This window comes from Aspergillus puulaauensis, chromosome 4 (assembly GCF_016861865.1).
Source record: "Aspergillus puulaauensis MK2 DNA, chromosome 4, nearly complete sequence".
NCBI classification, from domain to species: Eukaryota; Fungi; Ascomycota; class Eurotiomycetes; order Eurotiales; family Aspergillaceae; genus Aspergillus; species Aspergillus puulaauensis.
The window spans coordinates 1,142,408-1,168,128 of NC_054860.1; the positions used below are offsets into that span (position 1 = coordinate 1,142,408).

Here is a 25,721-nt window from a genome sequence, read left to right on the forward strand (position 1 = left end):
TGGCGGGATGTACCTGTTCGACGACCGGGCGGGTTAGTTATGGGTTTAAAGATGGTAAAAATGGAATGTAGACGAACCGCCCCATATCTGTAGAGAAAGAGCATGATTAGCTTTGCTTTGGGGAAGCTTTGCGATGCGGCGGAGTAGACTTACTGAAGCCCTGCATTTTAGCGGTATTTTGTGCTGCGAGGTCCTGAGCTTAGGTGTTGAAGAGCGGATGGTATAGGCTCATTCCCTTGGTATGAGCTGTTTCAGTCATTTGAATCGGGTCGAGTAATGTACTCCTCGTCTTTGAGGTCTTGAAACACGGAAGTTGAAAAGCATTCGAGCTACATTGGGCAAAGAGTAAGGTGGGTTATTTTATGCACATGACTAAACAATTGCATAGTTTGCATAAGTACTATCTACCATACAAGGCTGCTGAAGCCGCCCTTAAAATTTAGTATATTAAGTTTACAGCTGAAATACACAGAGTTTATAGTGTAGAGCACTTTCCACTGACCTCACACTTCACCCGGTGGTCAAGCACACTCTCCCCAACGTACACCTTCACACCCTGCCCATTAATAGCCGTCTTCCAATCCTGCACTACAACATCCCAAACACTCACATCCTTCCGCGTAACATCCAGGGTAACAGTCTCGCTCTCACCAGGCTTCAAGACCTTCGTCTTCTCAAACTGTCTCAATTGCCTGCTCGGGGTATCGAGCCCCAAAGAGTCGGGTAGCTCAACATACAACTGAGCAACTGCACGGCCGGGCCGCTGGCCTGTATTCGTGACAGTTACCTGAACAGAAAATGCAACATCCCAAAGAGCGGGATTACCACCCTCTGCGCCACCAGCACGTGAGGGGGGCTTGGGATCCGTGCTATATCCGTCCGGGTAAGGATATGTCTTTGAGGAGTTGGCGGCGGCACCTTCAGGGTTGTCGAGGTATGGGTAGAGGTAGCGCCAGATCCGATTGAAGTGGTCTGGCCAGGCGGCTTCGGATGCGGCCGGCTTGGTATTGGGATATGTCGGTGTTGGGCCCTTGGATGGGCGAGGCGGGGGGTAAGCACTATCTAATGGGGTAACAGTCGATAACGTTGGTTCCGAGAAGTTAAAGGTTGTATAGGACAATCCGTGACCGAACGGATAACGTGGGGTGATTTCCTCCTTGAGGAAATGGCGGTAGTCGATGTAGAGCCCTTCAGTGTAGTAGTCTTGGATTTGACCGAACGGCTGTTGGAGTAAGCCGACGCTTGATGGGTAGTTTGACTCTTGGTAGGGTATTGTGTAAGGAAGATGTCCACTTGGGCTGTAGTCACCGAATAGGACATCTGTCAGAGAGTAACCGGCTTCTTGACCTGGAAGATGAGCGATGAGAACGGCCTTGACAGGGTCTAGGTCGATCCATTCTTCGAGAATGATGGGACCGACGGTGTGGATAACCACGACCACCTGAGAGAACTTCTCAGCAGCAGCCTTGACAAGATCATCACCGTTATGCCAGGCGTGCAGGCCGGCGGATGTTCTGTCTCCTGGATTGCCTTCGACCGTGATGAAATTCTCACCAGAGTCGGAGTTGATGAAGACGACAGCAATATCGTCATCGTGGGCTTCAACAGACGAAGGGAAACTATCCGTGATATAGAATTCAGCTGAGGCAGAAATGTTGGCAATTGCTTCTTGTGGCGGAATGAGGTAAGGAAGCTTTGATGTGCCACTTCCCCACCCCATTGTAAGAACGCCCCTGTTGCATCCCTTATCGGCGCAAGAATTCAGGCCCTGTTGGTCTGGCCCGGCATCAGTACCGAAGACCTTCAACGAGTCATTGCGCTTCAATGGCAGCAAATCTCCTTCGTTCTTCAGGAGTGTGATGGCGTCCCTGGCGACAGCTCGAGCAGTGATATTATGATCTCCCTGGACGTTCACGTATTGGTTCACGACCCCGACAGGAGAAACGAGGGCACCTGGGTAGAGAGGGCCCTTCTCATCCTCCGTGTTGCTGGAAAAGTTGGGAAGTGGGTAGTCCTGATCCTGGCCCATTTTATACCACGTTGCTAGGATACGAGTAGCCTGTTGCATTAATTGGTATATGGCCAGTATGACTGGGGGGCATTACATACCATATCGTTCAATCGTTCAACCGGAACAGTTCCATTGAGAATAGAGCGGGAAAGCTCAGGGCCCCAATAGCTATCCCCAAACAGTGGAATGGCTCCATCTCCAGGCATACTCATATCCAGGCCAGCCAATGTAGATGAGACTCCACCAAGGTGCGCCAACCAGTCAGTTACGACGAATCCCTGGAAACCGAGTTCTTCCTTAAGTATTCCATTAATGAGTTTGCTGTTTTGACTGCAGGCCGATTTGTTTACCTAGAGATATATCAGCAATGAGACAGATTAAAGAAAGAGGCTGCACTCACGTCATTGTAAGCAATCATCACCGATCCTACTTCAGCACGTACACCTTCAGCAAAAGGCCAGAGATAAAATTCGTGAAGTGTCCTGTCATCAATATTGGACGAGTAGCCCTGTGTGACCACGCTGCTCATGCGGTGCATCTCCTGCTCATTTCCTACGAAATGCTTGAGACTGGCAATGGCTCCCGTACTTTGCATTCCCTTAATCGTCTGTACAGCGGCAAGACCCTGCAAGCTCGGATCGAATCCAAACCCCTCCCAATTACGGCCTCCCCTTGGTTTCCGCCCCACGGGGCCAACAGACGGGCCAAGTAGCACATTGACACCTTTACCGCGTGCTTCTTCCCCAAGACCAACCCCGCGCTCGTACATGAGCCTCTTGTCAAACGTAGCACCAACCGTAATCCCCGGGGGGAAGGCGGTGTTGTGGTCTGTATTGCGCACACCCAATGGAGAATCATGGAGGCATATGTTCGGGATGCCGAATCGAGGGACACTACCTGTTTGGCCGGCGCAGGGGCCCATGAAAATTCCAGTTCCGGTGGTAATGTTTACCTTCTCGGCCAGTGTCATGTTGCTCACGATACGGTGCGCTTTCTGGTATGCCTCGGCCCAATTGGACACCCAGCCACCATTCGGGGCTGGATAGTATGGCGGAGAGAACGGTTCATCGTCGGAATCGCGTGCATCGATACTGGCCCCTTTGGGAGAGGCCAAGCTGCATGGCACCGCTGCGGCCAGCAGAGCAAGAGACAGCCAGTGAGGCATGTTGCTCCCACAAATAATGGAATTGCGTTATCCGAGGCTCCTTGGTAGGCGACCGTTAAAAGAAAATGGTATGGACAAACGACCCCTGTACTCACAGACAGTTGGGTCAAGGCGGGGTTGAAATATGTCAAGCCAAATGTAATGGTGAGTCGCGTGCCGGGGTCATGCTTTCCAGACGGACCATTAATCATTATCAAGTGTTCCTATTCCTGGAAATTCTCCAGGGCCCATCAGTGTAACCGAAGTGGCATGCCCGGTTGGGGGAAAAGCCGAGTCTCGCGTACGAACACCATGTCGATCACAACGCTAAACAACAATAGACGTTTGGCGGAGGTCAGAGATGGCGATTTGGTTGGAGATGCAGCCCGTTTGACGGCAAGGAGTGGAATACACGGTGGAACCAGAAACGCCCCTGTCGAGTTGAGAATCGAGATACGATAATTCCGAGAAGCACGGCATGCGATGATCTATCCAAACCAGGGAACGGGTCAGGGGAATGTTCGTCACAACGGAAGTAGACCCAGATTCGAGAAAGCGTGGAGAAAGAAAGCCTGACTCAGTGTTGAGATCATCGCTAGCAAATTGCCTTCGATCGTCACATGCAGCGACCAAAACCAACGCCCATTGCTCATGAGGATCATACACCAACTGACTGCCAGTGTCTTTTGCAACAGCAAGTACGGAGTACTAAGTAGTTTAAAAGCAAGAGAGCCGGAGGCTGGAGCTGCCATCTTCTCGTCAACATGAGGCCCGAAGCCACTATGCCTATCTGGGCACTCCCTCCATCCGCCTCTTATCGGCGTCTACTTCTAGAGCCGAGGCCGACTACTTAACCTCTCCTCTCCAGTATACCCCGACCGATGCCCAAGCCAGCATCACCCCAGATACTGTTCTCGCGCGGACTCTCTAAATTCTACAAAATGTCTAAACTCTCACCCGGTCTCAAGTCACTCATCAACTCCCCCGCCGCCCGACCCAACACCGTCCCCGCCCCGCGCAACATCCAATCCATCTACGCGAAGATCCAGCAAACCGCGCAGGCAAAGAATGTCTCTCAGCACTCATGGCTGGCTTTATCGGTATTCTTTTTTCCCCCGAAGACCTTAAACCAGACAAGAGCTAATATGACCAATTGGAATAGACAGCGGCAACAATGACCATGAACTCCCCCGCCTCCCTAACCGCCCTCTTCGAGCTCGTCACATCCTCCCAATCCGCCCCCGACCACATCGCAACCGCCGAACTCATACGCGAAGTCGGTCTAAAATGCATCAGCTTCAACGGCATCCCCCGAACGATAAACTGCCTCAACGCATTTAGGGCGTCGCTTCCAGACTCCGTAGCCTCGGGCCTCTCAACAACAGCAACCCGCGCCCCCTCGCCGCAGAATATCTCGGAGATCTCAGCGCGCGGAAAGGCAGTCTGGGATTCGATTTACCGGCCCTTCGAGGTCAAATTATATGAGAAGCTGGGAGACTCTCATCCCGATCTTCCTGTGCATATCTTGCATGCGAACTACGGAGCTCTGCTTTCTGATCCGCAGGGGAGGACGACAGGGGCAAATATCGGGCGGGTTGGGACGAGTATCGTTGCGATTTCTTGCTTGAGAGCGCAGACGGGTGTTGGTCCGCAGGTTGTTTCGCACGTGTTTGGACTCAGGAAGGCGCTGGAAGACGGGACTTGGGTTGAGGACGCCGAAGGTGAAGAAGGTGCTAGGTGGCTGGCTGGAGAAGAAGGGAATGAGTGGATTCTGAGGAGCGTGGATGAGATTGTGGAAGGGATCAGTGAGGGCCAGGGATCGAACTTTGCACCTGGAAAGGCAAAGCTGTAAGATTTCCTGTATGAATATATGTACATACCTTTTTTTCTAGATGGGAGCGACTGTGACTTGCATTGCTTGGAAGAACATAGCTCTACCGTACGATTTGGCTGGTATGCAAAGAATGAACGGCACACAATGCAATAAATTACTTTCTTCGATGCATAAAAGTCCGCTTGTTCCCTTTATACTCAGATCTAGCCCACCTTGTACAACATCTCATACATTTTGGCCCTGTCGCAGCGTATTTCATTGCTCATGTATACTCAATAAGCAAAATGCAGTGAGAGTGGAATTCAAGTGCGTCGGTTGCAGAAAATAAACTACATATATATAAACCCTAAAAACCATTTAATGTATATATTTCTAAGGGCTTTGCTTATGATCAAGTACTAATCTGAAGTTAGCCTAATTGCCGAGACGGCGTTCGATCGGAAAATTTCTAGTGAAAATGGAATTATTATATCGTCTTCATTATTATGTTAATCGATCCTTGGAGTCATGCGTGGTTGTAGAGCGAGGCAAACCCATCGGATATACTGCGGGAGAATTCAGCCACCAAGGAGAGCGAAGACGGCGCGGAAGAGCGCGGGGCCTCCCCATAATCACTTGGTCCCAAGCGAAACCATGTGCAGTTCGTGCAATAATGTAATTCTATTAATTCCACGTCTCAACTGCCGCGACCTGAGTCGGGGAGACTCCGCCGGTGGATGCAAGATGCTTCTCCAACCCAATGAACGGGTTTGCCGTCTATCCCCGAAGTCGCCTAGAGACCGTCCAGCCCAGATGCCAGATGTGGGCTGTGGTCAACGATTCCCCGCGCTTGGAGAGGAAATGTCTAGCTAATCAGACAGCTATGGGCGCGTCATTTTACTTAAGGAGTGCTTTTTCTCCTTCCGCAGGGAGACAAATTTGGCGCTGCAACAGCTACACCTGCTTCTTTGCCTAGCATGACTCGGACGTTCGATATAGACCATGTTCTGGCGAACATTAGCGACCATGACAAGATCGCGCTGCTTGCTGGTCAGAATACACTCTGATTTCTTTTTCTTCTCTCTATTGAAGAGCCCCGCCTGATACTGACTGCCGCTAGGAATTGATTTCTGGCACACACATCCAATCCCAGAGTACAATGTCCCATCGGTACGGGTAACAGACGGCCCGAATGGGATTCGAGGCACCAAGTTCTTCGCCGGTGTGCCTGCGGCTTGCCTTCCTTGCGGGACCGCCTTGGGAGCTGTTTGGGACCGAGAGCTACTGCGACGTGCTGGGGAGCTGCTCGGGGATGAATGTATAGCCAAGGGCGCACATTGCTGGCTGGGCCCGACTGTAAATATGCAAAGATCACCGCTGGGTGGGCGTGGATTCGAGTCCTTCTCAGAAGACCCGTACCTGGCGGGTGTTGCTGCGGCTTCGATGATCGTTGGATGTGAGAGCAAGGGCATTATAGCTACAGTGAAGCACTTCGTGGGCAATGACCAGGAGCACGAGCGACGGGCTGTCGATGTGATTGTGACTCCCCGGGCACTTCGCGAGATATACCTGCGTCCATTCCAGATTGTCGCGCGCGATGCTAGTCCAGGTGCGCTTATGACCTCGTATAACAAGATCAATGGGAAGCATGTGGTGGAGGACAAGAAGATGTATGACCTGATCCGCAAAGAGTGGGAATGGGACCCGTTGGTCATGAGCGATTGGTACGGGACTTATACAACGATTGACTCGACAAATGCGGGACTGGACCTGGAGATGCCTGGAGTATCGAGGTATAGGGGGAAGTATATCGAGTCTGCGATACAGGCACGCCTTATCAAGTCTTCCACTTTAGATGCGCGAGCCCGCAAGGTATTGGAGTTTGTCCAACGTGCAAGCCGGACCAAGGTCTCGGAGGTTGAGAAAGGTCGCGACTACCCAGAAGACCGCGCACTTATGCGTACGCTCTGCTCGAATAGCACGGTTCTGTTGAAGAACGAGGGAAACATTCTCCCGCTCCCAAAGACAGTGAAGAAAATTGCGCTCATCGGGTCTCATATCAAGACACCGGCAATATCTGGTGGTGGTAGCGCGGCCTTGAAACCATACCACCCCTCGAGCTTGTATGAAGCAGTACAAGAGGCACTCCCCGGCGCCGAGATTATATATGAAACGGGTGCGCATGCCCACAAAATGCTCCCGGTGATTGACCGTCTATTGAGCAACGCCGTTATCCACTTTTACAACGAGCCGGTGTCCAACCCAGCCCGCAAATGCCTCGGAACGGAGCCCGTTCCTACTACTGCTTTTCAGTTCATGGACTACAAACTTCCAGGGCTGAACAGGGAGCTTTTCTGGTCAACGTTGATTGGTGACTTCAACTGTGACGCATCTGGTGTATGGGACTTTGGGTTGACCGTGTTTGGAACGGCAAATCTGTATATCGATGACGAGCTGATCATCGACAACACCACTAAGCAGACCAAGGGCACTGCCTTCTTCGGCAAGGGCACAATCGAGGAGACTGGTTCAAAGTCCCTAGTTACTGGTCAAACATACAAGATTCGAATAGAGTATGGAAGTGCCAATACGGCCACCCTGAAAACAACTGGGATGGTGAATTTCGGCGGCGGTGCTGCGAATCTGGGGGCCTCCCTGCGCATGGATGCTGGAGAGATGATAAATCGAGCTGTGAAGGCAGCAGGAGAGGCTGACTACACAATTCTTTGCACCGGACTGAACGCGGATTTCGAGTCTGAGGGGTTTGATAGAACACATATGGACCTTCCTCCTGGCATTGACGACATGATCTCGCGTGTCTTGGACGTGGCTGCGGACAAAACAGTTATTGTCAACCAATCTGGGACCCCCGTAACAATGCCGTGGGTGGACCAGGCAAATGCCATTGTACATGGGTGGTACGGAGGTAACGAAACAGGACACGGGATTGCCGATGTTCTATTTGGCGAAGTGAATCCTTCAGGTAAACTCTCACTGTCTTGGCCTAGGGATGTCAGACACAACCCAGCGTACCTGAATTACGCCAGCGTCGGCGGAAGGGTCCTATACGGAGAGGATGTATATGTCGGATACCGATTCTATGAGAAGACTGGCCGTGAAGTTTTGTTTCCTTTCGGGTATGAACCACATCCCTGAGAATGGTGTAGATGATTGCTGACCGAGGTGTAGATACGGACTGTCCTATGCAACCTTTGAGGTATCACCAGAAGCCTCAGTTTCCCCGGATAAATTCACACCGGAAACGCCTCCAACCGCAACGGTTCGGATCAAGAACATCAGTGAAGTAGCCGGTGCGCAGGTGCTGCAACTATACGTGGGGGCCCCCAATAGCCCGACACCGCGCCCACAGAAAGAACTGCAAGGTTTCGAAAAGGTGTTCCTGCAACCAGGCGAGGAGAAGGCAGTGCATATCAAGCTGGATAAATATGCAACGAGTTTCTGGGATGAGATCGAAGAAATGTGGAAAAGCGAGGCAGGGGTATATGAGGTGCTGATTGGGACATCGAGCGAAGACATTGTTGCGCGTGGACAGTTCGAAGTCGGCCAGACACGATATTGGCGAGGCGTTTAGTTACTAAGTAGTAACTACCTATCCCGTGAACTGGCTAAAGCAGATATGAGAACTTAGAACATGCCTAGGCAGAATCAGTTTGTACCTGAAAATTGGTTGACGGTCATTGGAGGAAAATTAGCTCCTGGACGTTGCAGCTTAACTGGGCAGGTGCGATTGATCGCTCCTTCCTCTATGTACCGAAGAGAATACCGGTAAACCATGCCTGCCGATGACAGCCGTCGCCCTGTCACCCCGCATTGACTTCTCCAGCTCAGCTCTTTTTTGCTGTCGACGGTACAAAGCCTGCAGCGTGCCCCTGCCCTCTTTTGGCTAAATGGCATGACTAGCGTTGCTGCCACTTAGGGGCTAATATAACTCCACTTCGTACTTCGTGAGACGTGAGATCTCCCCGCAGTGATCTCCCCTTGCCTAGCTATCTCTTCTCCCCGCCATTGCAGATTGCAGATGGAGACTGCTTCGGGTATCTCCAAACCGCGCAAGCATACTAGAGTCCTGACGGCCTGCGAGTCTTGCCGGCTGTCTAAAACCCGGTGTGATTCCGCGCGCCCGGTTTGTGCCAAATGTCAAAAACGTGGCGTGGCGTGTATTTACCCCGAAAGCGACCCTGTGTCGATGTCAGTTTGCTTCTGATCTTTTGCCATCCGGCGTGATCTGATAATGTCCGTTTGTTACTTAGTCTTGAGGCATGGGGCTCCAAGATCCTCGCTTCGGTCGAGAATCAGGAGCGTTTGCTCAAAGACACTCTGGGAGCCGCCAGTCCATCCAGCCTGCCCTTCCAGCAGTCCCAGCAACTTTTCCAGTCTCCCGTCGAGCCTGGCGAACCGGACACGGAGTTGATTTCGCGCAATGATACTCTCAAGACTCCGATAACCGGATCAGATATGATTCTGAGCTGGCCCATATTTCCCCAAGAGAGACCGGTCTCAACTTTTCCTCCTCTCGCATTTGAGGAGAAACAAGATCGTTTTACCACTGGTTGGTCTACCCATACTCTACCGATTTACTCTTTATGGCGAGTGTGGTACTGAAATTTGCATCAAAGCCATCCCGAGTTTCGAGCCGCGGAGGGTCATGGAACTACGTGACGTCTTCATGACTAAGATCTTGTCCAAAAACCCCATCATAGACGAGAAGCAACTGGAGGCATATGTAGCGCGTGTTTTGGAAACAGGTATTGACTGGTCTGCTCCATCTTGCCTAGTGCTGCTTGTCCTTGCGCTGGCAGCCATTTGGGGCACTTATCCTGAAGACGAAACAAGGGAAGTCCAATGCCTAGAACCTAGCTATGGTGCCCCAATGACGTATGTGACGATAGCTGTCCCTGATAGTCGGATGAGGGAATCTTTTGAGTATATTTCCATGGCAAGAAAACGAATATCAGCTGCCTATCTCGACAATTCGCTATTGGGAGTCCAGTGTTTTTGCCTATTCGGGTGAGTTGGTCTTTCTATAGCGAGCTTGTTTTGCTAACAAACCTCTAGTTTCTGGTACCAATACAATATCGAACCAATCCCAGGGTGGAAAATGTTTCGCACGGCGTCCATGTTATGGCAGACGTACAACATGAAGCATCGGAGCGGGAATGGTGAAAGATCCGCACAGGAGGAGAGTATGGATACAACTCATCCTGTTCCAGTAATAGGCTAACGTAATGTAGGCTTAGAGCAGCGTTTATATTGGACATGTTTGAAGTCCGAGTGGTGCGTCGTTTGTTGCAATGGCACAAGGCATATCCCAAATACAAATCTGCAGGCCACTAACCCATTCCTTAGTGAGGTCCGATATGAGCTATGCGAACTACCTCCTTCCGATCTCTCACTTTCCGACTTCCCTTTTGCGCTACCTAGTTTCCCTGTGTATCATTCTCCATATGGAGGTAGTCCAGATGACAGTGCTCACAGCCCTTCGGGCCCTGCCCTGGACTCAACTCCATACTACTATTATCTTGCAGAGATATCTATGCGGAGGTTGCTAAACCGCGTGCGCAACACCGTCCGCGTTCTTTCACCTAACCTTGGCATCACCAGCATAAAAAACCTTTCAGGTACGCTTTCCCACCTCGAAGATCAACTCCATCAATGGGTAGTATGTCTACCCCCGGCCCTCCGCTTCAACATGCCGCTCGAATCTCGCCCACCACCGAAGGAACCAGAGCTCGTGAAGCTAGTCCGCGAACGCTACGTGGAGGTTCGCGAACTTCTCTGCCGCGCATATCTGTATCTCTGCATCCACACGCCACTAGACAGGGAGCTCGCAGCACTATACGGCACCAAGGCAACTGAATCCCTACTTCTTGCCGTATATCGCATCCACAACGAAGTCCCGTGGTTCCGCCATCCTGGGAGCTGGGGGGCTTGTAGAGTACGCTTTAACCATGCGTTATGCCTCATTGCTGCCTTCCGCGCAAAAGTCGATGAGGTTCCTTCCGCCGAGTACGTTAGCCTACCGGTTAGTTGGGCTGGCTGTGTTCGGGTAGTCATCGAGCGACTAAAGGTCTGGGGCCAGGAAGGTGGAGGGATCAAAGAATTAAGTATCTTGCTGGAGTGGTTAATGCAAGGCATTGTATGATTCCAGAGAGCAAAGGAAACATGCCCGGAACGAATGTGTAAAATATGATACCATTTATGACGTCGTTTTTCGTAACTTTATACTGAAGCCCGGTCTAATTAGCCGCGATGGCTAAATTGTAGCCACCCCTTCTATCCTTTTAATCCTACACACCCAATATGAAATACACCGTGACCACCCTAAGCTCCCCAAAACACCAAACAAAGAGCCAAAAAGATAAATCACAGTAATCGCAAAAGTTCCAGATCCTTCGCAACAGCGGGGCTATACATCGCACAGTCCTCTAAGAACCCTAACATCTCCTGATTCCACCGATCCCAGCCAGAAGGCAATGTACTCCGGACCCGAGCATCAGGCGAGTGCGAGATACAGTAGAAGAGAAGGACTTGACCGAAGAATCTATATAAACCCGTGAGCTACTTGGAACTTTTTCTTCTTCTTGAGTACTGTATTGAGACATGGAGTAGGATAGGGACGGGGAGGGGACGCACTGAGAACAGAAAGCAAATTTAATCGGAATGCAGCTCTTCATGTCACGGAATATGCCTAGAATGATCGGCCAATCCATTGCATTTTGTAGACCGCTGCGGACCTGCTCGAGTTCGTCGTCTGTCAGGAGGGATGGGATGCGGAGCGCCTTATACAAATACGGACGGCCGATGTGGAATTTGGCGATCAGGAAACGGCCGCGAAGCATTGCTTCGGAGACTGCGACGGCGGGGGAGAGGGGTCGGGTGTTAGTGTTAGTGTTTGTGTTGGCGGTAGTTGTGGTAGTTGTTGTTGTGGAGAGCGGGTGCGGAGATATTGGGTTTGGGGAGGTCGCTGCCGTTTGGGGGGTGGTGGTTGTTGATACAGTGGTTGGGTCTGGGAATTTGAGACCCGGGGGCAGGTTTTGACGCCATTGGCCGAGTTGGTGGTGGAGTTCGACGTTGACGGCGGGTTGGGGGAAGTTGCCCGAGTCCGAGTGGAAGTATAGAGAATGTCGGATGCGGGTGAGAATGATGCGGTGGGCGACCTGCGCGAGAAAATGGTATTGGAAGAAAGAGTCGTCGATATCCTCGGCTGAGGAGGAAAATCGCGAGGGTAAGAAGCCGAGGGTTTCAAAGCCTATGAATTTCGGGATGGGGACAACTTCTTCAAATCGTGACAAGCCGCTTGGAGGGAGGTGGAGTTCTTGCACGAGAATAGTCTCGTTCATGAGGCAGTTCCAGTAGACACGCGACTTCATGTCACCTTCCCACTCATCGAAATTGACATCATGGCTGATTTGTTAGCGTATAGACTAGAGTAGGTAAGAAACAGGTGCTCACTTTGTCAAGATTGAAAGACAACCGGTAGCAGCGCGGTGAATCATGGCCCATGAATCCATAGGGCGTAGAATTTGGGAGTAGTAGACCCTTGAAAGAGTTAGTCAGGGCTGGAAAGAACGCACGCATGCGTACTTACGATGACAACAGATAGAATTGACAACTCTGAATGTCATTTTCACACATCAAAAATCCCATACGTCGCCGGGCCTCATTGAAGAACCGTAAACCAGGTGGTTCTTCATGCACAACCGCCATCCACTCCGGTGGTTCGAAGTGGTTTCCTCGCGTTCCTGGCAAAGGATAGTTGCCCTCTTGGTGAGCATGAACGGCCAAACAACCCAGGGCCATAATATTCAAGACGATGCAGCTCTCCATCGTATACCCAAATCCACTTTCAAGGGCCGCACCAAGCGTAAGCGCAAAATAGAAATGTTTATCCATGATAGGCGTGAACGGGTTGAAAGTAGCGAAGAACGCAGTCGATAGACCCTTGATCATCGCCACCGGAAGAAGCTCTAACCATTCGTCCCCAGCTTGCGGCGGGAAAGGGTAGTTGTACATAGGCAGAGGCGGCCTATTCATCTCAGTATCGATTACATAGTTCTTGCCCAGTTTCTCGTGAGCTTCAAGCAGACGCTGTGGTAGAATCTCTTGTGCGCCAGGCCACAAAACAACCCCATGCTGGCTGAACGAGATCGAGACTAGACCGTTTGCACTGACGGCATTTGGGCGCTCATCGAACTCGAACACTTCCGGTTCACCTGATGGAGTCAGTGTTTGCGGCGTCCCCAAAGAGGCTTGCTTGGCGTGTGCAGGCGCAGGTGCATGAGTGGCGCGGCTGGGAGCATTCATCTCCCCTGGGCCATCAGGCCCCCGAGGCAACTGGGCTTGCAGTGACTGGATTTCATGGCGCACGCTGGCTGGTACATTCTCCAGTTTGGTTTCCAGTCGATGGAGGGTGCTCATAATCAGAGTGAGCGAGTGGTCACGCCTTCGGGGATGTCAGCAACAAATCCCCGTATAGTTAGAAAGTACCAGGGAGAGGAAGCAACAAACTTGGAAGTCTTGCGCTCATTGTAGACACATTCTAGACCAAGTGACTTGCATAGGCCGCACCTGGGCCTTGACTCGTCACATCTTGTCTTTTTGAGTCTACATGTTTCACAGGCCTATACTCAGATTAGTTTGGCACTGGAAGATATCTCCAGCGGGGTATGCTCACTACAGTGGCAATAAAGTTGCGTGGCTTTTTGGACCCCGCAGACGAGCCCTGGTGCTCGGGCGTGGGAGAGAGAAGGTCGTTGATGGGCAGCAGGCCGTTGTGACTGATATGCTCTGGCGGCGGAGAGCCACCGCGACCTGGAGACTCGTCGAGCGGGCGCTTGCTCATTGTGCATGGTCGAGGAGATCGCCGGGCGGGATATTCTATCGAGGCATTTTACTTGCGTGGTTGGAAGATAACTGAAATAGTCAAAGCGTCCAATGCAGAAGATGAGGATGCTGAATGGCGAGGTGAGAGAGGGCGAAGAATCAAGATAAATTGCAGACCGTCCGTCGTCGTTTTTTGGTCACGGGCGGGGCCGGATTCCGACCGCCAACCAACCCCCTGCGTTATTGCATTTGCATTTGCATACAGCTACTGCTCTGTGCGAGTTGATGGAAAATAATAATAGAAATTCGATATTTGTCCGAGCATGAGGTATCTATTCCAAAACGCGGAGGTCCAGCCCGTCGCATAGCATCACACGACACATCCACTATCCAAATGGCGCTCAGATCTTCCTGAGTTTCAGGAACACATACTTGTTCCCCAGTGGCGTCTTCCAAAAATCGCTTTTTCGGAGACGTTGCTGCAGTTTTTCCACCATTTTCGAGCGAATGGTCTCCGCAGAGTGACCAGCGACAGTGCTCGTCTTGTCCTGGAACACGCGCGCCGTATCGACTACAGTGTTGCCAATGATCGCGACGAACCCACCGCTGATGGCCTTACTGTACGCGTCCAAAGCCGCTGGATCGGGGCTACCGGAGGATGAGCTCGCAAAGCTAGACTGGAATTCTAGGAACGCCGGATGTGCCACGTCTCGGTTGAAATGCTCGGCTACCTGCCATTCCTCTTTCACGGCAACTAATGCTTGTTTGATTTCCTCTGGGGTTCTGAAATGGAAAGGCAGACGGAATTTCGACGCCGCTTCCTGGGAAATGATTCCGTCCTCGGCCAGGTCTTTTAGGCATCGGAATATAGACGGATACGCGCACTTAAGGCTGAGCTCTCCGTCTACCGGGAAGCTGAGAAGTAAATGGCCACCCACCCGTACCTCGTTATAGCGTGGACGAAGGAAGCGGAGGACATCTGCCAGGACTTCTGCTGATACATCCGCGTCAATTGGTAGCAGGTTACCGCTTGCCGGCTGAAGACGACTAATCCAATGTAGAGACGCGGTGGAGAAACCAATGTCAACGAACTCGTTGGGCACGACTTGTTCATAGTAGCTTTGGGGTGCCATCAGCGAAAAGACCTTTCTGGTGCTCTTGCTTTCCGGGTTTCGTAAGGCGCGGTCTATTGTGGATGATAAGCTGTTATAGTCGTTGGCTGGAGTGTCATTGAACACTATAGTGATAGCGCAGTCTTCCGGACATGCGTCAAGGGCTTTCTGAATCATACGGGACCTGTTAGGTCAGTAACGTTTCGAGGTGTTCAACTTTGGTGTTCAACTTTGGTGGCTTACGAGTTTGACCCCTCTGAACACCCATAGTCGGCAAGTGTCACCGATTTACCTAGCATATGTAAGTTTGCTATCCATCTGTACACCAAGGGCATAGGATTTCCAACCTTGAACGTCTGCAAGATCCACTAATCCACCACACGATTCTGCAACGAGGGCCTGGAGGCTAGAGTTCTTGTTATAAAACCCTCCTCCCACCATAGAGGTTCTCTCATTACTGCGGACTACCATGTTGCGTCAGTTAGAGGTGAGAAGAGAATTCAAAACCAAGTTTATCAATGGGGCCTTGGAAATCAATAAGCCCAGCTTGGGGAAGGTCGTATATTTCGGAGAGAACTCGGACCTTCATATGCGCGGAAGATCCGGATGGGGCGGTCTATAAATTTGAGCAAGACAAACTAGACTGCGCATTGAACCCTCAACAGTCAACAGCTCCAAGCGTCAGCGTGTCACTGTCAGAAAGTGTGTGTGTGTGGAGACACGGGACGAGGAACGAACGGTGTGGGAAATGAACGGCCGGAGGAGGAAATAATATGGCTGGCAGTGGCAGGCTGGCAGCAGCTCGGTGCTCCAACTTGCCTAGGTTGGACATCGAGTCAGCCATCCGACTACCACTAGCACCCGGCTGCCAGGAAACCGGCTTCAATTGTGGGTAAGGATGGGGCGAGTAACTGGGGTGCAAGTGGTGCGATGTGCACCTAAGCCGTCGTCGCCCGGGCCAGAATTGGCTGCGAACAAGCTAGACCCTTTGGCGGGTGGCCCCGTTAACAGCCGGATTCGCGAACCGGCATCTGTGACCGTCAAGGATAATTTTAAGCGGCAGTGGTTAATAAAAACGAGAGAAGTGGATGGGAAACTCGCAAGATCATTTGGGTGTTGGGTGTTGACTGTTGACTCTCTGAGAGCCCACATGCGCGGGTCGTGATACAAGTGGACCAAGCCAGCAAGGACAGAAGCACAGACGATGGATTCAAGGGAAGCAGACATGGGTTTCCAATTCGCGGCCGCCTGACATAGTCTGAATTAGACAAAGTTTCTTTGGAGGGATGAAGCGGCGAGCCTTCTTGGGCAAGGGCCGAACCGGCGTCGTGCATTGTTGACCGTTGAAAATCCCCCGCTCGGGTTTCAGAATTGCCGCTACTGATTCACTGAATGGCACTGGCAGTTGCGGGAATTCCGCAGGGATCCTGCAGGATCCACGCTTGCACCGGTGCTCTGGGTCTGGCAGCTGTCCAGAAGTACGTACGGCCTGTATTTTGACAGGGCATTTCTTTGTGTCAGTCTGTCAGAAGCCAAGCGGGGATGTCATCTCTACTTTGTCCAAATGTACCAAACACAAATATTGGAAATGCACAGTTTATTCTAACCGGGGTATTATATACAAAAATCTAACCGACATATCTCCAGTCGGCCACTTAAATACACGCACACTATAGCTTGGCTTTCTCGCTGAACCGAGGTGCCTGGAGAGGGTCGTACGCCCCCAGACTCAGCGTGTCCGACGGCACAGTTGCACTGTGCCCACCCACCAAACCACGCACATCAACCATGCTGGGGTTTAGGTCCTCGACTGTCTGAGCACCTATCAAACGCATGTTCATTTCAAGTTCATCCTTCAGGAGCTGCATAGCTCGGTCCACACCAGGCTGGCCGTATGCCGACATGGCATACAAGAAAGGCCGCCCAATACCAACACCCTTGGCACCAAGGCATATCGCCTTCAGGATATCCGTCGCACGACGGATACCGCCGTCGATGAAGATTTCAATCTTGTCCTCCCATCCGCGTTCCCGCAGGATTGGCATGACCTGGGCCAGAACTTCGACACCCGATGGTGCAGTATCAAGCTGGCGTCCACCATGGTTGGACAGAACGACACCTTGCACGCCCGCCTCGACAGCACGGAGCACATCTTCTACGCACTGTACACCCTTGAGAACAATGGGCATTTTGGTCACGGACTGGAACCAGGGAATGTCCTTCCATGAGAGCGATGGGTCGATGAAGGACGAGATCGCGCGCGCTGCGCCTTGGGAGCGGTCCACTGAGTCTCCTCCTGATGACTGCACATTAGAGCCAACGTCGGAGAATTTTGATCGCATATCCTTCTCTCGGCGGCCGAGTTGAGGGGCGTCGACAGTGATGAAGAGACCCTTGCATCCGCGGGCCTCGGCGTGCTCGATAATCCGCTTGGTGATCGAGCGATCCTTGTTCACGTATAATTGCAACCACTGCACCTGCTCGCCCCGCCGAGCATCAATAATCTCATCGAAGGAGCAAGATGCCAAGGTCGGGATCATCTGAATGACATCATGATCGTGTGCTGCGCGAGTGAGAACAACCTCACCCTCCGGGTTACCCAGTTTGCCCAGGGCGGTCGCAGTGACATAGAAAGGAATCGAGGTCTTCGTCCCAAGCATCTTCGTGGAGAAATCGACGTTCTCGACATCGACCAAAATCCGTGGTCGGAACCAGATCTTGTGGAAGGCGGAGTGGTTCTCGCGCATAGTCTTTTGGAAGCAAATAAGATTAGCCTTTTGATCAATCCCAAGGAACTAGACACGGCTGCTGTACGTACAATTTCATCATCCGCACCGCTGGAGTAATAAGCCCATGCGGTCTTCTTCATGACGCTTCGCGCGACCGTCTCAAAGTCCAGCAGGTTGTAGCATGCCTGCAGAGACGGCATGCGCTGGATCCGCTCCTCACGGGCGGCTTCCTCGGGGTCATGGGCCTTCTCTTCCTGCTCGACAGTCGCCATGTCGACTTCTCCGAGGTGTTTCGAGGAGTCGAGGTACTTGTCGAGAGTGTCTGGCGGGTGAATGGGTTCGAATTCCTCGGTCGCATCTTTACCGGCGTACTTGAGAATAATTTTCTGGCCACCAGGATGTTCTAAGTCGTCAGTACGATGCCCATATCCAGTCAATTAAATCGAGATCGCATAGTACCTGGCAAGAACTCGGTCACGTCGTATGCCTTTCCATGAACAATAACCCAGCAAGAATCCTTGGAGTTGTGCTCGGCGACAGCAGCACCCGTTAACTTCTTATCCGTCATATTGAGTCGGTGATCTGGGTAGAGGAGTTGGAGAGGGGGGGAGAGACGAAAAGAAGGAAAGATGGGGCACAACGAGCGAAGAGACGAAAGGATAAATGCGAAGGAATACCCGCGATGGCGAAAGCTCTCGACCGACGCAGCGCTTGACTGCGAGCAGGGGCCTCGGGATAAAGCACAGCGAATAGGAACCCCAGAGAATAGGCTTAGTTAATGGCCACCGCCAGTTCTCCGGGGAAAATTGACGCAATGCAATAGGGCCGCGGGGCGGGGAACCACCACGGAAAAACGGAGAACCACAATCTCCGCCTCGGTCGGGTTCGAATCGGCCGAGAAGGCGCGCAACGGCATTTTCGACCGGATGTTTGGTTTATTTATGGGGGAATTTCCGGGGGAATCGAGTATATTATCATTTACTCTCGTGCGAGATGGATGCACAAGAGAATATGGCACCATTGATGCAACAATGTCAACATTTGGGCACGTGAACCCCTCGTCTCGCAATTCTAGCCGCTACAAGATACATCTCGCCTCGACGTCGTTCGTCTGTCCTCGTCCAGCATGATTCTTTCAATGGCTGCAGATGGATAGTGCCTCCGAACCGTGTACACCAAAAAGTGATTACAGAGGTTACCATTGAACTCTGCGACTGGTAACTGGAGGAGTGATTCGGAGTATCGATGCTCTTTGGTGCGGGTACAGACGGCCACGCAGATAAGAGGGATGGATGCCATTGGCGGAACCAACCCGTATTGTGGATATTGTTCCTGGTATTGACGAGCATGTTATTCCGATGTTGAAAGGGCAAAAGTGCCTTCCAGTTGTCTACGCCTTAAAGGATTCCCAAGCGGAATATGTTGAATATGGTGGGCAGGATTATCCCGCCGCCACCGCAGTTTGGAAGCACAGCTTGGGCTACAGAGCACTTCCCAAGACCACAATGCCCTCATATAATGGGTTGAATGGAAAGACGAGTAAAGTCTGAATTTAAGACGAAATTTTAAGACTAACAGAGAGACTATCCGAATATAATATAGTATAAGATGCAACCAAGAAACGCTGAGAGGCAATCGAGCAAACAAACAACCCTACTTATTTATTTCTTCGAAAGCACATTCAGCGCACTCCCCGCAAGAATAAACGCAGACTGATCCGCACTCAGCGTGTGCTTCACAGGGATAACAACTTCCTCACCACTCTTCTTCGTAACCCTAACCTTGATTTCGCCCTTACCAGCATTCTTCAACGTCTCATACAGACCATCCGTAGCAACAACGTCGCAGGCATCAATCTTGTCGTAATCCGCCTTGTCAGCGAATGTCAACGGGACAACACCCTGCTTCTTCAGGTTTGTCTCGTGGATACGAGCAAAGGACTTGGCCAGGATAACACGGCCACCGAGGTACCGGGGCTGGAGAGCAGCGTGCTCACGGGCAGATCCCTCGCCGTAGTTATCTTCAGCGACAACGACCCACTCGCGACCCTGGGCCTTCCATTGAGCCGCAAGCTCGGGGATGGTGTGCTGCTTGCCGGCCTCGTCGTAGGCAACGTTTGTCTCGCCGGTGGCGGCGTTGACGGCACCAATGAGCGTGTTTTCTGAGATGTTGGGGAGGTGACCCTTATACTTGAGCCACGGCCCAGCGGCGGAGATGGTGTCTGTTGTGCACTGGCCGCGGACTTTGTAGAGGACACTGAGGTTTTGGAGGTCGGAGTTGGGGAAGGGAGCGAAGGGTTCCAGGACGGCGAGACGGGTGGAGGTTGGGGAAACCTTGACTTCGACGCTGGGGTCTGGGACGGCAGCGGAAGGTTGGAAGGAGGGGTTACCGGATTCGAAGCCGGCGCTGGGTAGGTCATAGCCGCTTGGGGGCTCGAAGCGGAATTCGGAGCCTGAAGGTGTGGGAATAGTGTCGGTGAGGGGGTTGAATGTTGTGGAGCCGGCGTAAGTGAGGGCTGTGACGAGCTCAGGTGAGGCAAGGAAGTTCATTGTGCGGCGGTTGCCGTCGTTGCGGCCGGGGAAGTTACGGTTGTAGGACGTGAAGATTGCGTTATCCTCGCCCTTTGGGACCTCATCGGTACGCTTCCATTGGCCGATGCAGGGGCCACAGGCGTTGGCGAGAACAGTGCCACCGGCAGATTCGAAGGTAGAGAGAGTCTGGTCACGGTCGAGGGTGGCGCGGATTTGTTCACTACCGGGGGTGATGAAGAGATCTGCTTTGGGAGTGAGGCCAGCGGCCTTGGCCTGCTTTACGAGGTGTTCGGCGCGGGTCATGTCTTCGTAGGAGCTGTTTGTGCAGCTGCCGATGAGACCAGCGTTGAAAGTTTCGGGCCATTTCTTCTCACGGACAGTCTCCGCAAAGCGCGACAGAGGAACGGAGAGGTCGGGTGTGAAGGGGCCGTTGATGTGTGGTTCTAGGGTTGACAAGTCGATAGTGATGAGCTGGTCGTATTCTGCGTTGGTGTCCGCTCGGAGCAAGCTTTGTGGCCCTCCAGCGGCGATCTTGGCCGCCGCCTCGGCGACATCCGCGCGGTGGGTTGCCTTCAGGTACGGCACCATGCTGGGAGAAAAGGGGAAAAGCGACGTTGTAGCGCCAACTTCCGCACCCATGTTACAAATAGTAGCCATACCAGTGCAGCTGAGCGTTTCAACTCCAGGTCCGTGGTACTCAATGACAAAACCTGTGCCACCGCGGACGGTCAATTTTCCAGCGAGATGAAGAATGATGTCCTTGGGTGCGGCCCAGCCTTGCAGCTTTCCCTCTAGTCTCACACCTAAAACTCGCGGAGCCTTCAGTTCCCAGGGAGCATCAACGAGTGCGTCGACGGCATCGGCACCACCGACACCAATCGCAATGGCGCCCAGGCCACCGGCGTTGGGGGTATGACTATCCGTACCGAGCATCATCAGGCCAGGAGCAGAATAGTTCTCCAGAACGCTCTGGTGAATAATACCCGCGCCAGGAGGCCAGAACTCAATACCATATCGCTTCGAGGCACTCTCCAGGAAATCAAACACCTCCTTGTTTCCTTGAATTGACGCCGGCAGATCGGTATCAGCACCACGTTCACCGACAATCATGTGGTCACAATGGATACTGGCAGGTACAGCGGTTGATGGCAGGCCACAGGACATGAATTGAAGCAGAGCCATCTGCGCGGAGGCATCCTGCATGGCAACGCGGTCGGGCTTCAACTTGAGATCCGCCTTGCCGCGAATGTCGCGTCCATTCTCGGTACCCGTTAACAATGACTCCTCCGGGTTTGCAAGGTGGGAGTATAGAATCTTCTCGGCCAGAGTAAGAGCGCGCGATGATCCTAGCACCTTTCGGACCTCCTCGAGGTTTCGTACGGTCTTCGAGTAGGGGGGCATGCGTGAGGAGGCGGGTGTTGAGTCAGTAACTGTGGCAAGGCCACGGCGGAGGCATGGGGTCAGCTAGAAAGAGTCAGTGTCGGTGTGCGCGATCAGTTGCTCAAAAAACATACCCTGCGTGAGACCCCCCGTTGCCAGACAATCTGCCTCAACATATTTCACTTGAATCAGACGAAGAGGCTGAATTGAAGATTGAATGGCGGAGAGAAGCCAAAAGTCGGGGGACGAAGATAATTTCGGCAGTATTGAATTGGGTGTGCTGTGATTGGCCGGGACTCCGATTACGGCGGTTTGTGAAATTGTGAGGCTAGGCCTCGCTGGGGATTTCGCCACCTCAGGCACAAAAGTCTGAATCACGTGCGTCTTCCGATCTTATCGGTACACATCCGATCTTTTGCCTTTATCCGCCCCGACTCGGAAGCGCAGCACGCGGGGTTGACTCTGAAGAAACCGCCCAGAGGCTTCTTATTCGCCTCTTGCGCGCATGCCAGACATAATGCACTCTCTTGTCGCTTGCAACTGCCGATCAGCATTGCTTCCGCGCTCGAACCGGCACTGGCCGCTCGGAATTGACCCAGGAACGTCATTTAAATCTTGAATTCCCCTCTGCGGTTCCAAGTTTATATCTCCAGAGCATTTACAATATAACGCCCAACTACTCAGGTAGGCGAATTTGGATATATCATCTAGGTGCAGAATCGGCAATCCAACCCACACTGTACTGGGAAAATGGCTTCTTATTCGCCCGTTAAAGAAGCAGGGCGCATATTTTCATTGCTTTGCGATCAAGCTGAGCGCCTCAATCTTCCGGAGGAAGTGGTTGCAGGACAAGATGCCGTATCCTTCAATTCATCTCACGACCAAATTTATTTTCCAATTCCATTCAAGGAGACAGAGACGCTCGCTGCGCTGAAAGGTGTCGAGGGATCCGTGGCGGCTGCAATCGCAGACCTAAGATATGGACCAGCTGCACAGAAGCGCAATGTGAAGGTCAACTTAGAACTCGCGACAGCGTTCGGTTGCCAGGCGTACATGGCCAAGGTAGATGGGCTATCTAAACTGGACCCGGAGGTGAAAAAGAAGCTCAAAGGTATGCCAAAAGATTTGATTTACAGACAAGTTGGCTAATTGGTGTCAGATACCGACTTGCTTGCTGCGCAGTCAAATGGGTACCGCCGCATGTCGGCAAATTTATATAAGACCAAGAATGAGGGTGAATTCTTTCATATTCATGGTTCGCTTGAGGCTACAACCACATTAAACATGATCGGGTTGGAAGGGCACCGGCCAGACTTGACGGACTACGAGGAGGTCATCAAGGTCATCGAAAGCCACGTGCAGAAATACTCTGCAGCTGAGCTGGAGGAAATGAACAAGGAACGGAGGCAGGCGGGTGTAACAGCGTTCAAGTATGACGACTTCATCAAAACACCACACGTACGTCCCAAGCTAGATCACTAAAGTATGGGGCAACGCTAACTTATACAGGGCCAACTCAACGTCCAAGAACCACCATGGAAAATCACCAAACTTTCTGGAAATATCGCACCAACACCATTCCCTTCTGCCAATGGTAGCCAGAAAATCTTGAAAGGCGTCAAAGTGCTTGAACTTTGCCGAATCATCGCGGGTCCCACCGTTGCCCGTATCTTATCGGAGTACGGCGCAGACGTACTCAAGATCACGAGCCCCCACCTCTCAGACGTTCCTTTCTTCCAAGTTGACGGGAACATGGGTAAGCATGCTGCGGACCTCGACCTCAAGACCCCCGAAGGACGACAGATCTTTGAAACGCTCCTTGCAGATGCAGATGTCCTTGTAGATGGATACCGCCCCGGCGCACTAGAACGCCTAGGTTACGGGCCGGAATCTCTCGCCACCCTCGCCGAGAAGCGCGGAAAGGGCATTGTCTATGTTAACGAGAACTGCTTTGGCTATGAGGGTGAGTGGGCTGGCCGACCGGGCTGGCAACAGATAGCAGATTGCGTATGTAACCCCGTTCTTGCTCTCCCTTAATTTGCACACAAAGACTTACACTGAGGTAAAATAGGTCACAGGGATTGCATGGGCACAGGGACAGTTCATGAAACTTTCCAACCCTGTGGTCCCACCTTTCCCAATCTCCGACTATGGCACGGGCTGCATGGGCGCAATCGCGGCATTGACGGGACTTTACAACCGCGCCAGGTACGGCGGATCGTACCACGGAAAAGCTTCACTGATGCATTACGACCTTCTCCTGTTCGCCGTCGGGAAATACTCCGAATCTGTGCAAGAAGCCATGCGCACGAGTCAGAACAAGGAGTTCTTCGCCCTGCGACACTGCGATAGCGTCGACCGGATTTCGTCGACCGTGCTGAGGGGCATGAAGGAGCGGTTCCCGCATCTGTATCTGTCACCTAAAGCTGGGACCGAGGCTTTGACTGAAAAATGGTATTCGAAGGCGTACAGCGCAGACATCGAGGTTGTGAAGCCGATTGCGGAGATTGATGGCGTGGATAACCAGTTTGAGAGGGCAAGCCGACCGAATGGGACGGACAGACCTTCATGGGACGACTTCGGAATGGACGATGGAGACAAGAGGTTGATTTAGACACGCCTATGGAGGGGTGGTCTATAGTTTTATATTCAATATAGAAGCTAGCATATGCCATACCTCATATCATATCAACAACCCTAAGTTCGTCTTTCACAAATAGACCTTGGAAGTTTGTTCACACTGGGACGAGCCTTAAAACAACTATCACTTCACAATAGGTAATTTAATTCTACTCAAATCCAAGTTAAGTCTAGTCCTTCAACCAAAGTGACAACATGGTGTCCAGTATATCCCCACGATATTGTGGAGAAGTGGCACACTCCCACTCTCCCCACGACCAACACTCCATCTGCATGAGAATTACTCCGGGGGGAACTTAATATATACTCTATTCAAGCCCATCGCCCCAGATCATTCGCAAGTTTAGAATCCAAATCTAGACTACGCGCCACGATGTCCAAAATTGCAGCCACCTTCTCCCGTACCTCTCCCTTGACCAACTCATGTCTCGTCTTTCACTAATACTAACAACTCCAGGCCTCGTGCGCTTCCATCCCAAATCCAATCCCTCCACAATCCTCATCGGCGAGCCAGTCAGCCCCACTCTCGACGTCGGCCTCGCCATCCACCAAGGGAACGATGTCCCTGTCGCGCTATTCTCCGGATCCTCCGTGCTGAACCCGGGATCCAAGACGGGCACGACTGAGAGTATCGCGCGGTTACTCTCGCCTGTCGCCCAGAATGAAGTCGGGAGTATTAGATGCATTGGGCTGAATGTAATCCTTACCTACTAGTATACCAGGAGCATTCCGATTTCAACCTGGAATGCTAACACTAAATAACGGATATAGTACGTCTCCCACGCAAGAGAAATGTCTCTCGAAATCCCTACCGTGCCCACCCTGTTCATCAAACCCTCAACATCCCTCGGAAACCCCTACCCAACATCCCCGACCATCCTGCCCAAGATCACCCAAGCAGACGGAACGGGCGACTACGAGTCCGAAATGGCGATTGTAATCGGGCGCGATGCGAAGGATGTTTCGGAGGACGAAGCGCTTGAGTATGTTCTAGGCTACACAGCCGCAAATGATATCTCCAGCCGCACGAGCCAGATGAACCAGAGCCAGTGGTGCTTTTCGAAGGGGTTTGATGGGGCTTGTCCGCTTGGTCCGGTGCTTGTTTCGCAGAAGGTTGTTGGGGATGTTGGGGGGTTGAGGATTAGGGGGGTGAAGAATGGGGTTGTTTTGCAGGATTGCCAACTGACGTATGTCTTTCCTACCCTCTTTTATATGCCCATATTACTTTCCGTTGATTTCTTGGATGGGGGTTTTAACATTTATAGCGATCTGATCTTCTCCGTCCCTAAGCTGGTTAGCTTCCTATCCCAGGGTACGACGCTACCTGCTGGAACGATCATCTTGACTGGGACGCCTCCGGGTGTTGGAGCGGCGAAGAATCCGAAGGAGTTTTTGAAGGCTGGGGACGAGTTTGCTGTTGAGCTGTTGCCGCATGTCGGGACGTTGGTTTCGAAGTTTGAGAACCAGATTTGATAAAACATGCGCCTAAAATACCTGGATTAGGGCTGGGAAGAAAG

General features: G+C 52.1%; 10 protein-coding genes across 10 annotated transcripts; 5 read left to right on the forward strand and 5 right to left on the reverse strand.

Annotated features, from left to right (window-relative positions):
- Nucleotides 1-475: 475 nt before the first annotated feature.
- Nucleotides 476-3,176, reverse strand: APUU_40472A (beta-glucosidase; the record flags this gene model as incomplete). Its single annotated transcript, XM_041703547.1, has 3 exons — nt 476-2,059; nt 2,110-2,361; nt 2,412-3,176. 3 exons carry the CDS (start codon nt 3,174-3,176, stop codon nt 476-478), a joined length of 2,601 nt encoding a protein of 866 aa, XP_041556222.1.
- Nucleotides 3,177-4,036: 860 nt separating this feature from the next.
- On the forward strand, nt 4,037-5,007 carry APUU_40473S (uncharacterized protein; the record flags this gene model as incomplete). Its single annotated transcript, XM_041703548.1, has 2 exons — nt 4,037-4,255; nt 4,318-5,007. The coding sequence occupies 2 exons, from the start codon at nt 4,037-4,039 to the stop codon at nt 5,005-5,007; spliced, it is 909 nt and encodes a 302-aa protein (XP_041556223.1).
- A 938-nt stretch (nt 5,008-5,945) lies between these two features.
- Nucleotides 5,946-8,560, forward strand: APUU_40474S (beta-glucosidase H; the record flags this gene model as incomplete). The annotated part of the gene is made up of 3 exons (XM_041703549.1): nt 5,946-6,018; nt 6,089-8,105; nt 8,158-8,560. 3 exons carry the CDS (start codon nt 5,946-5,948, stop codon nt 8,558-8,560), a joined length of 2,493 nt encoding a protein of 830 aa, XP_041556224.1.
- Nucleotides 8,561-9,007: 447 nt separating this feature from the next.
- Nucleotides 9,008-11,131, forward strand: APUU_40475S (uncharacterized protein; the record flags this gene model as incomplete). The annotated part of the gene is made up of 6 exons (XM_041703550.1): nt 9,008-9,177; nt 9,240-9,538; nt 9,606-9,996; nt 10,045-10,172; nt 10,221-10,263; nt 10,336-11,131. The coding sequence occupies 6 exons, from the start codon at nt 9,008-9,010 to the stop codon at nt 11,129-11,131; spliced, it is 1,827 nt and encodes a 608-aa protein (XP_041556225.1).
- Nucleotides 11,132-11,352: 221 nt separating this feature from the next.
- Nucleotides 11,353-13,831, reverse strand: APUU_40476A (putative C6 finger domain protein; the record flags this gene model as incomplete). Its single annotated transcript, XM_041703552.1, has 6 exons — nt 11,353-11,530; nt 11,623-12,393; nt 12,442-12,528; nt 12,578-13,432; nt 13,498-13,610; nt 13,664-13,831. 6 exons carry the CDS (start codon nt 13,829-13,831, stop codon nt 11,353-11,355), a joined length of 2,172 nt encoding a protein of 723 aa, XP_041556226.1.
- Nucleotides 13,832-14,213: 382 nt separating this feature from the next.
- Nucleotides 14,214-15,395, reverse strand: APUU_40477A (uncharacterized protein; the record flags this gene model as incomplete). Its single annotated transcript, XM_041703553.1, has 3 exons — nt 14,214-15,108; nt 15,168-15,216; nt 15,272-15,395. 3 exons carry the CDS (start codon nt 15,393-15,395, stop codon nt 14,214-14,216), a joined length of 1,068 nt encoding a protein of 355 aa, XP_041556227.1.
- Nucleotides 15,396-16,594: 1,199 nt separating this feature from the next.
- CYB2 (L-lactate dehydrogenase (cytochrome)) lies at nt 16,595-18,221 on the reverse strand (the record flags this gene model as incomplete). The annotated part of the gene is made up of 3 exons (XM_041703554.1): nt 16,595-17,674; nt 17,743-18,056; nt 18,113-18,221. The coding sequence occupies 3 exons, from the start codon at nt 18,219-18,221 to the stop codon at nt 16,595-16,597; spliced, it is 1,503 nt and encodes a 500-aa protein (XP_041556228.1).
- A 1,093-nt stretch (nt 18,222-19,314) lies between these two features.
- Nucleotides 19,315-21,740, reverse strand: ACO2 (aconitate hydratase ACO2; the record flags this gene model as incomplete). The annotated part of the gene is made up of 2 exons (XM_041703555.1): nt 19,315-21,648; nt 21,699-21,740. 2 exons carry the CDS (start codon nt 21,738-21,740, stop codon nt 19,315-19,317), a joined length of 2,376 nt encoding a protein of 791 aa, XP_041556229.1.
- Nucleotides 21,741-22,314: 574 nt separating this feature from the next.
- Nucleotides 22,315-24,178, forward strand: APUU_40480S (CAIB/BAIF family enzyme; the record flags this gene model as incomplete). The annotated part of the gene is made up of 4 exons (XM_041703556.1): nt 22,315-22,675; nt 22,724-23,022; nt 23,074-23,571; nt 23,636-24,178. The coding sequence occupies 4 exons, from the start codon at nt 22,315-22,317 to the stop codon at nt 24,176-24,178; spliced, it is 1,701 nt and encodes a 566-aa protein (XP_041556230.1).
- Nucleotides 24,179-24,577: 399 nt separating this feature from the next.
- APUU_40481S (fumarylacetoacetate hydrolase family protein) lies at nt 24,578-25,677 on the forward strand (the record flags this gene model as incomplete). Its single annotated transcript, XM_041703557.1, has 4 exons — nt 24,578-24,605; nt 24,662-24,900; nt 24,976-25,391; nt 25,470-25,677. 4 exons carry the CDS (start codon nt 24,578-24,580, stop codon nt 25,675-25,677), a joined length of 891 nt encoding a protein of 296 aa, XP_041556231.1.
- Between the last annotated feature and the right edge of the window lie 44 nt (nt 25,678-25,721).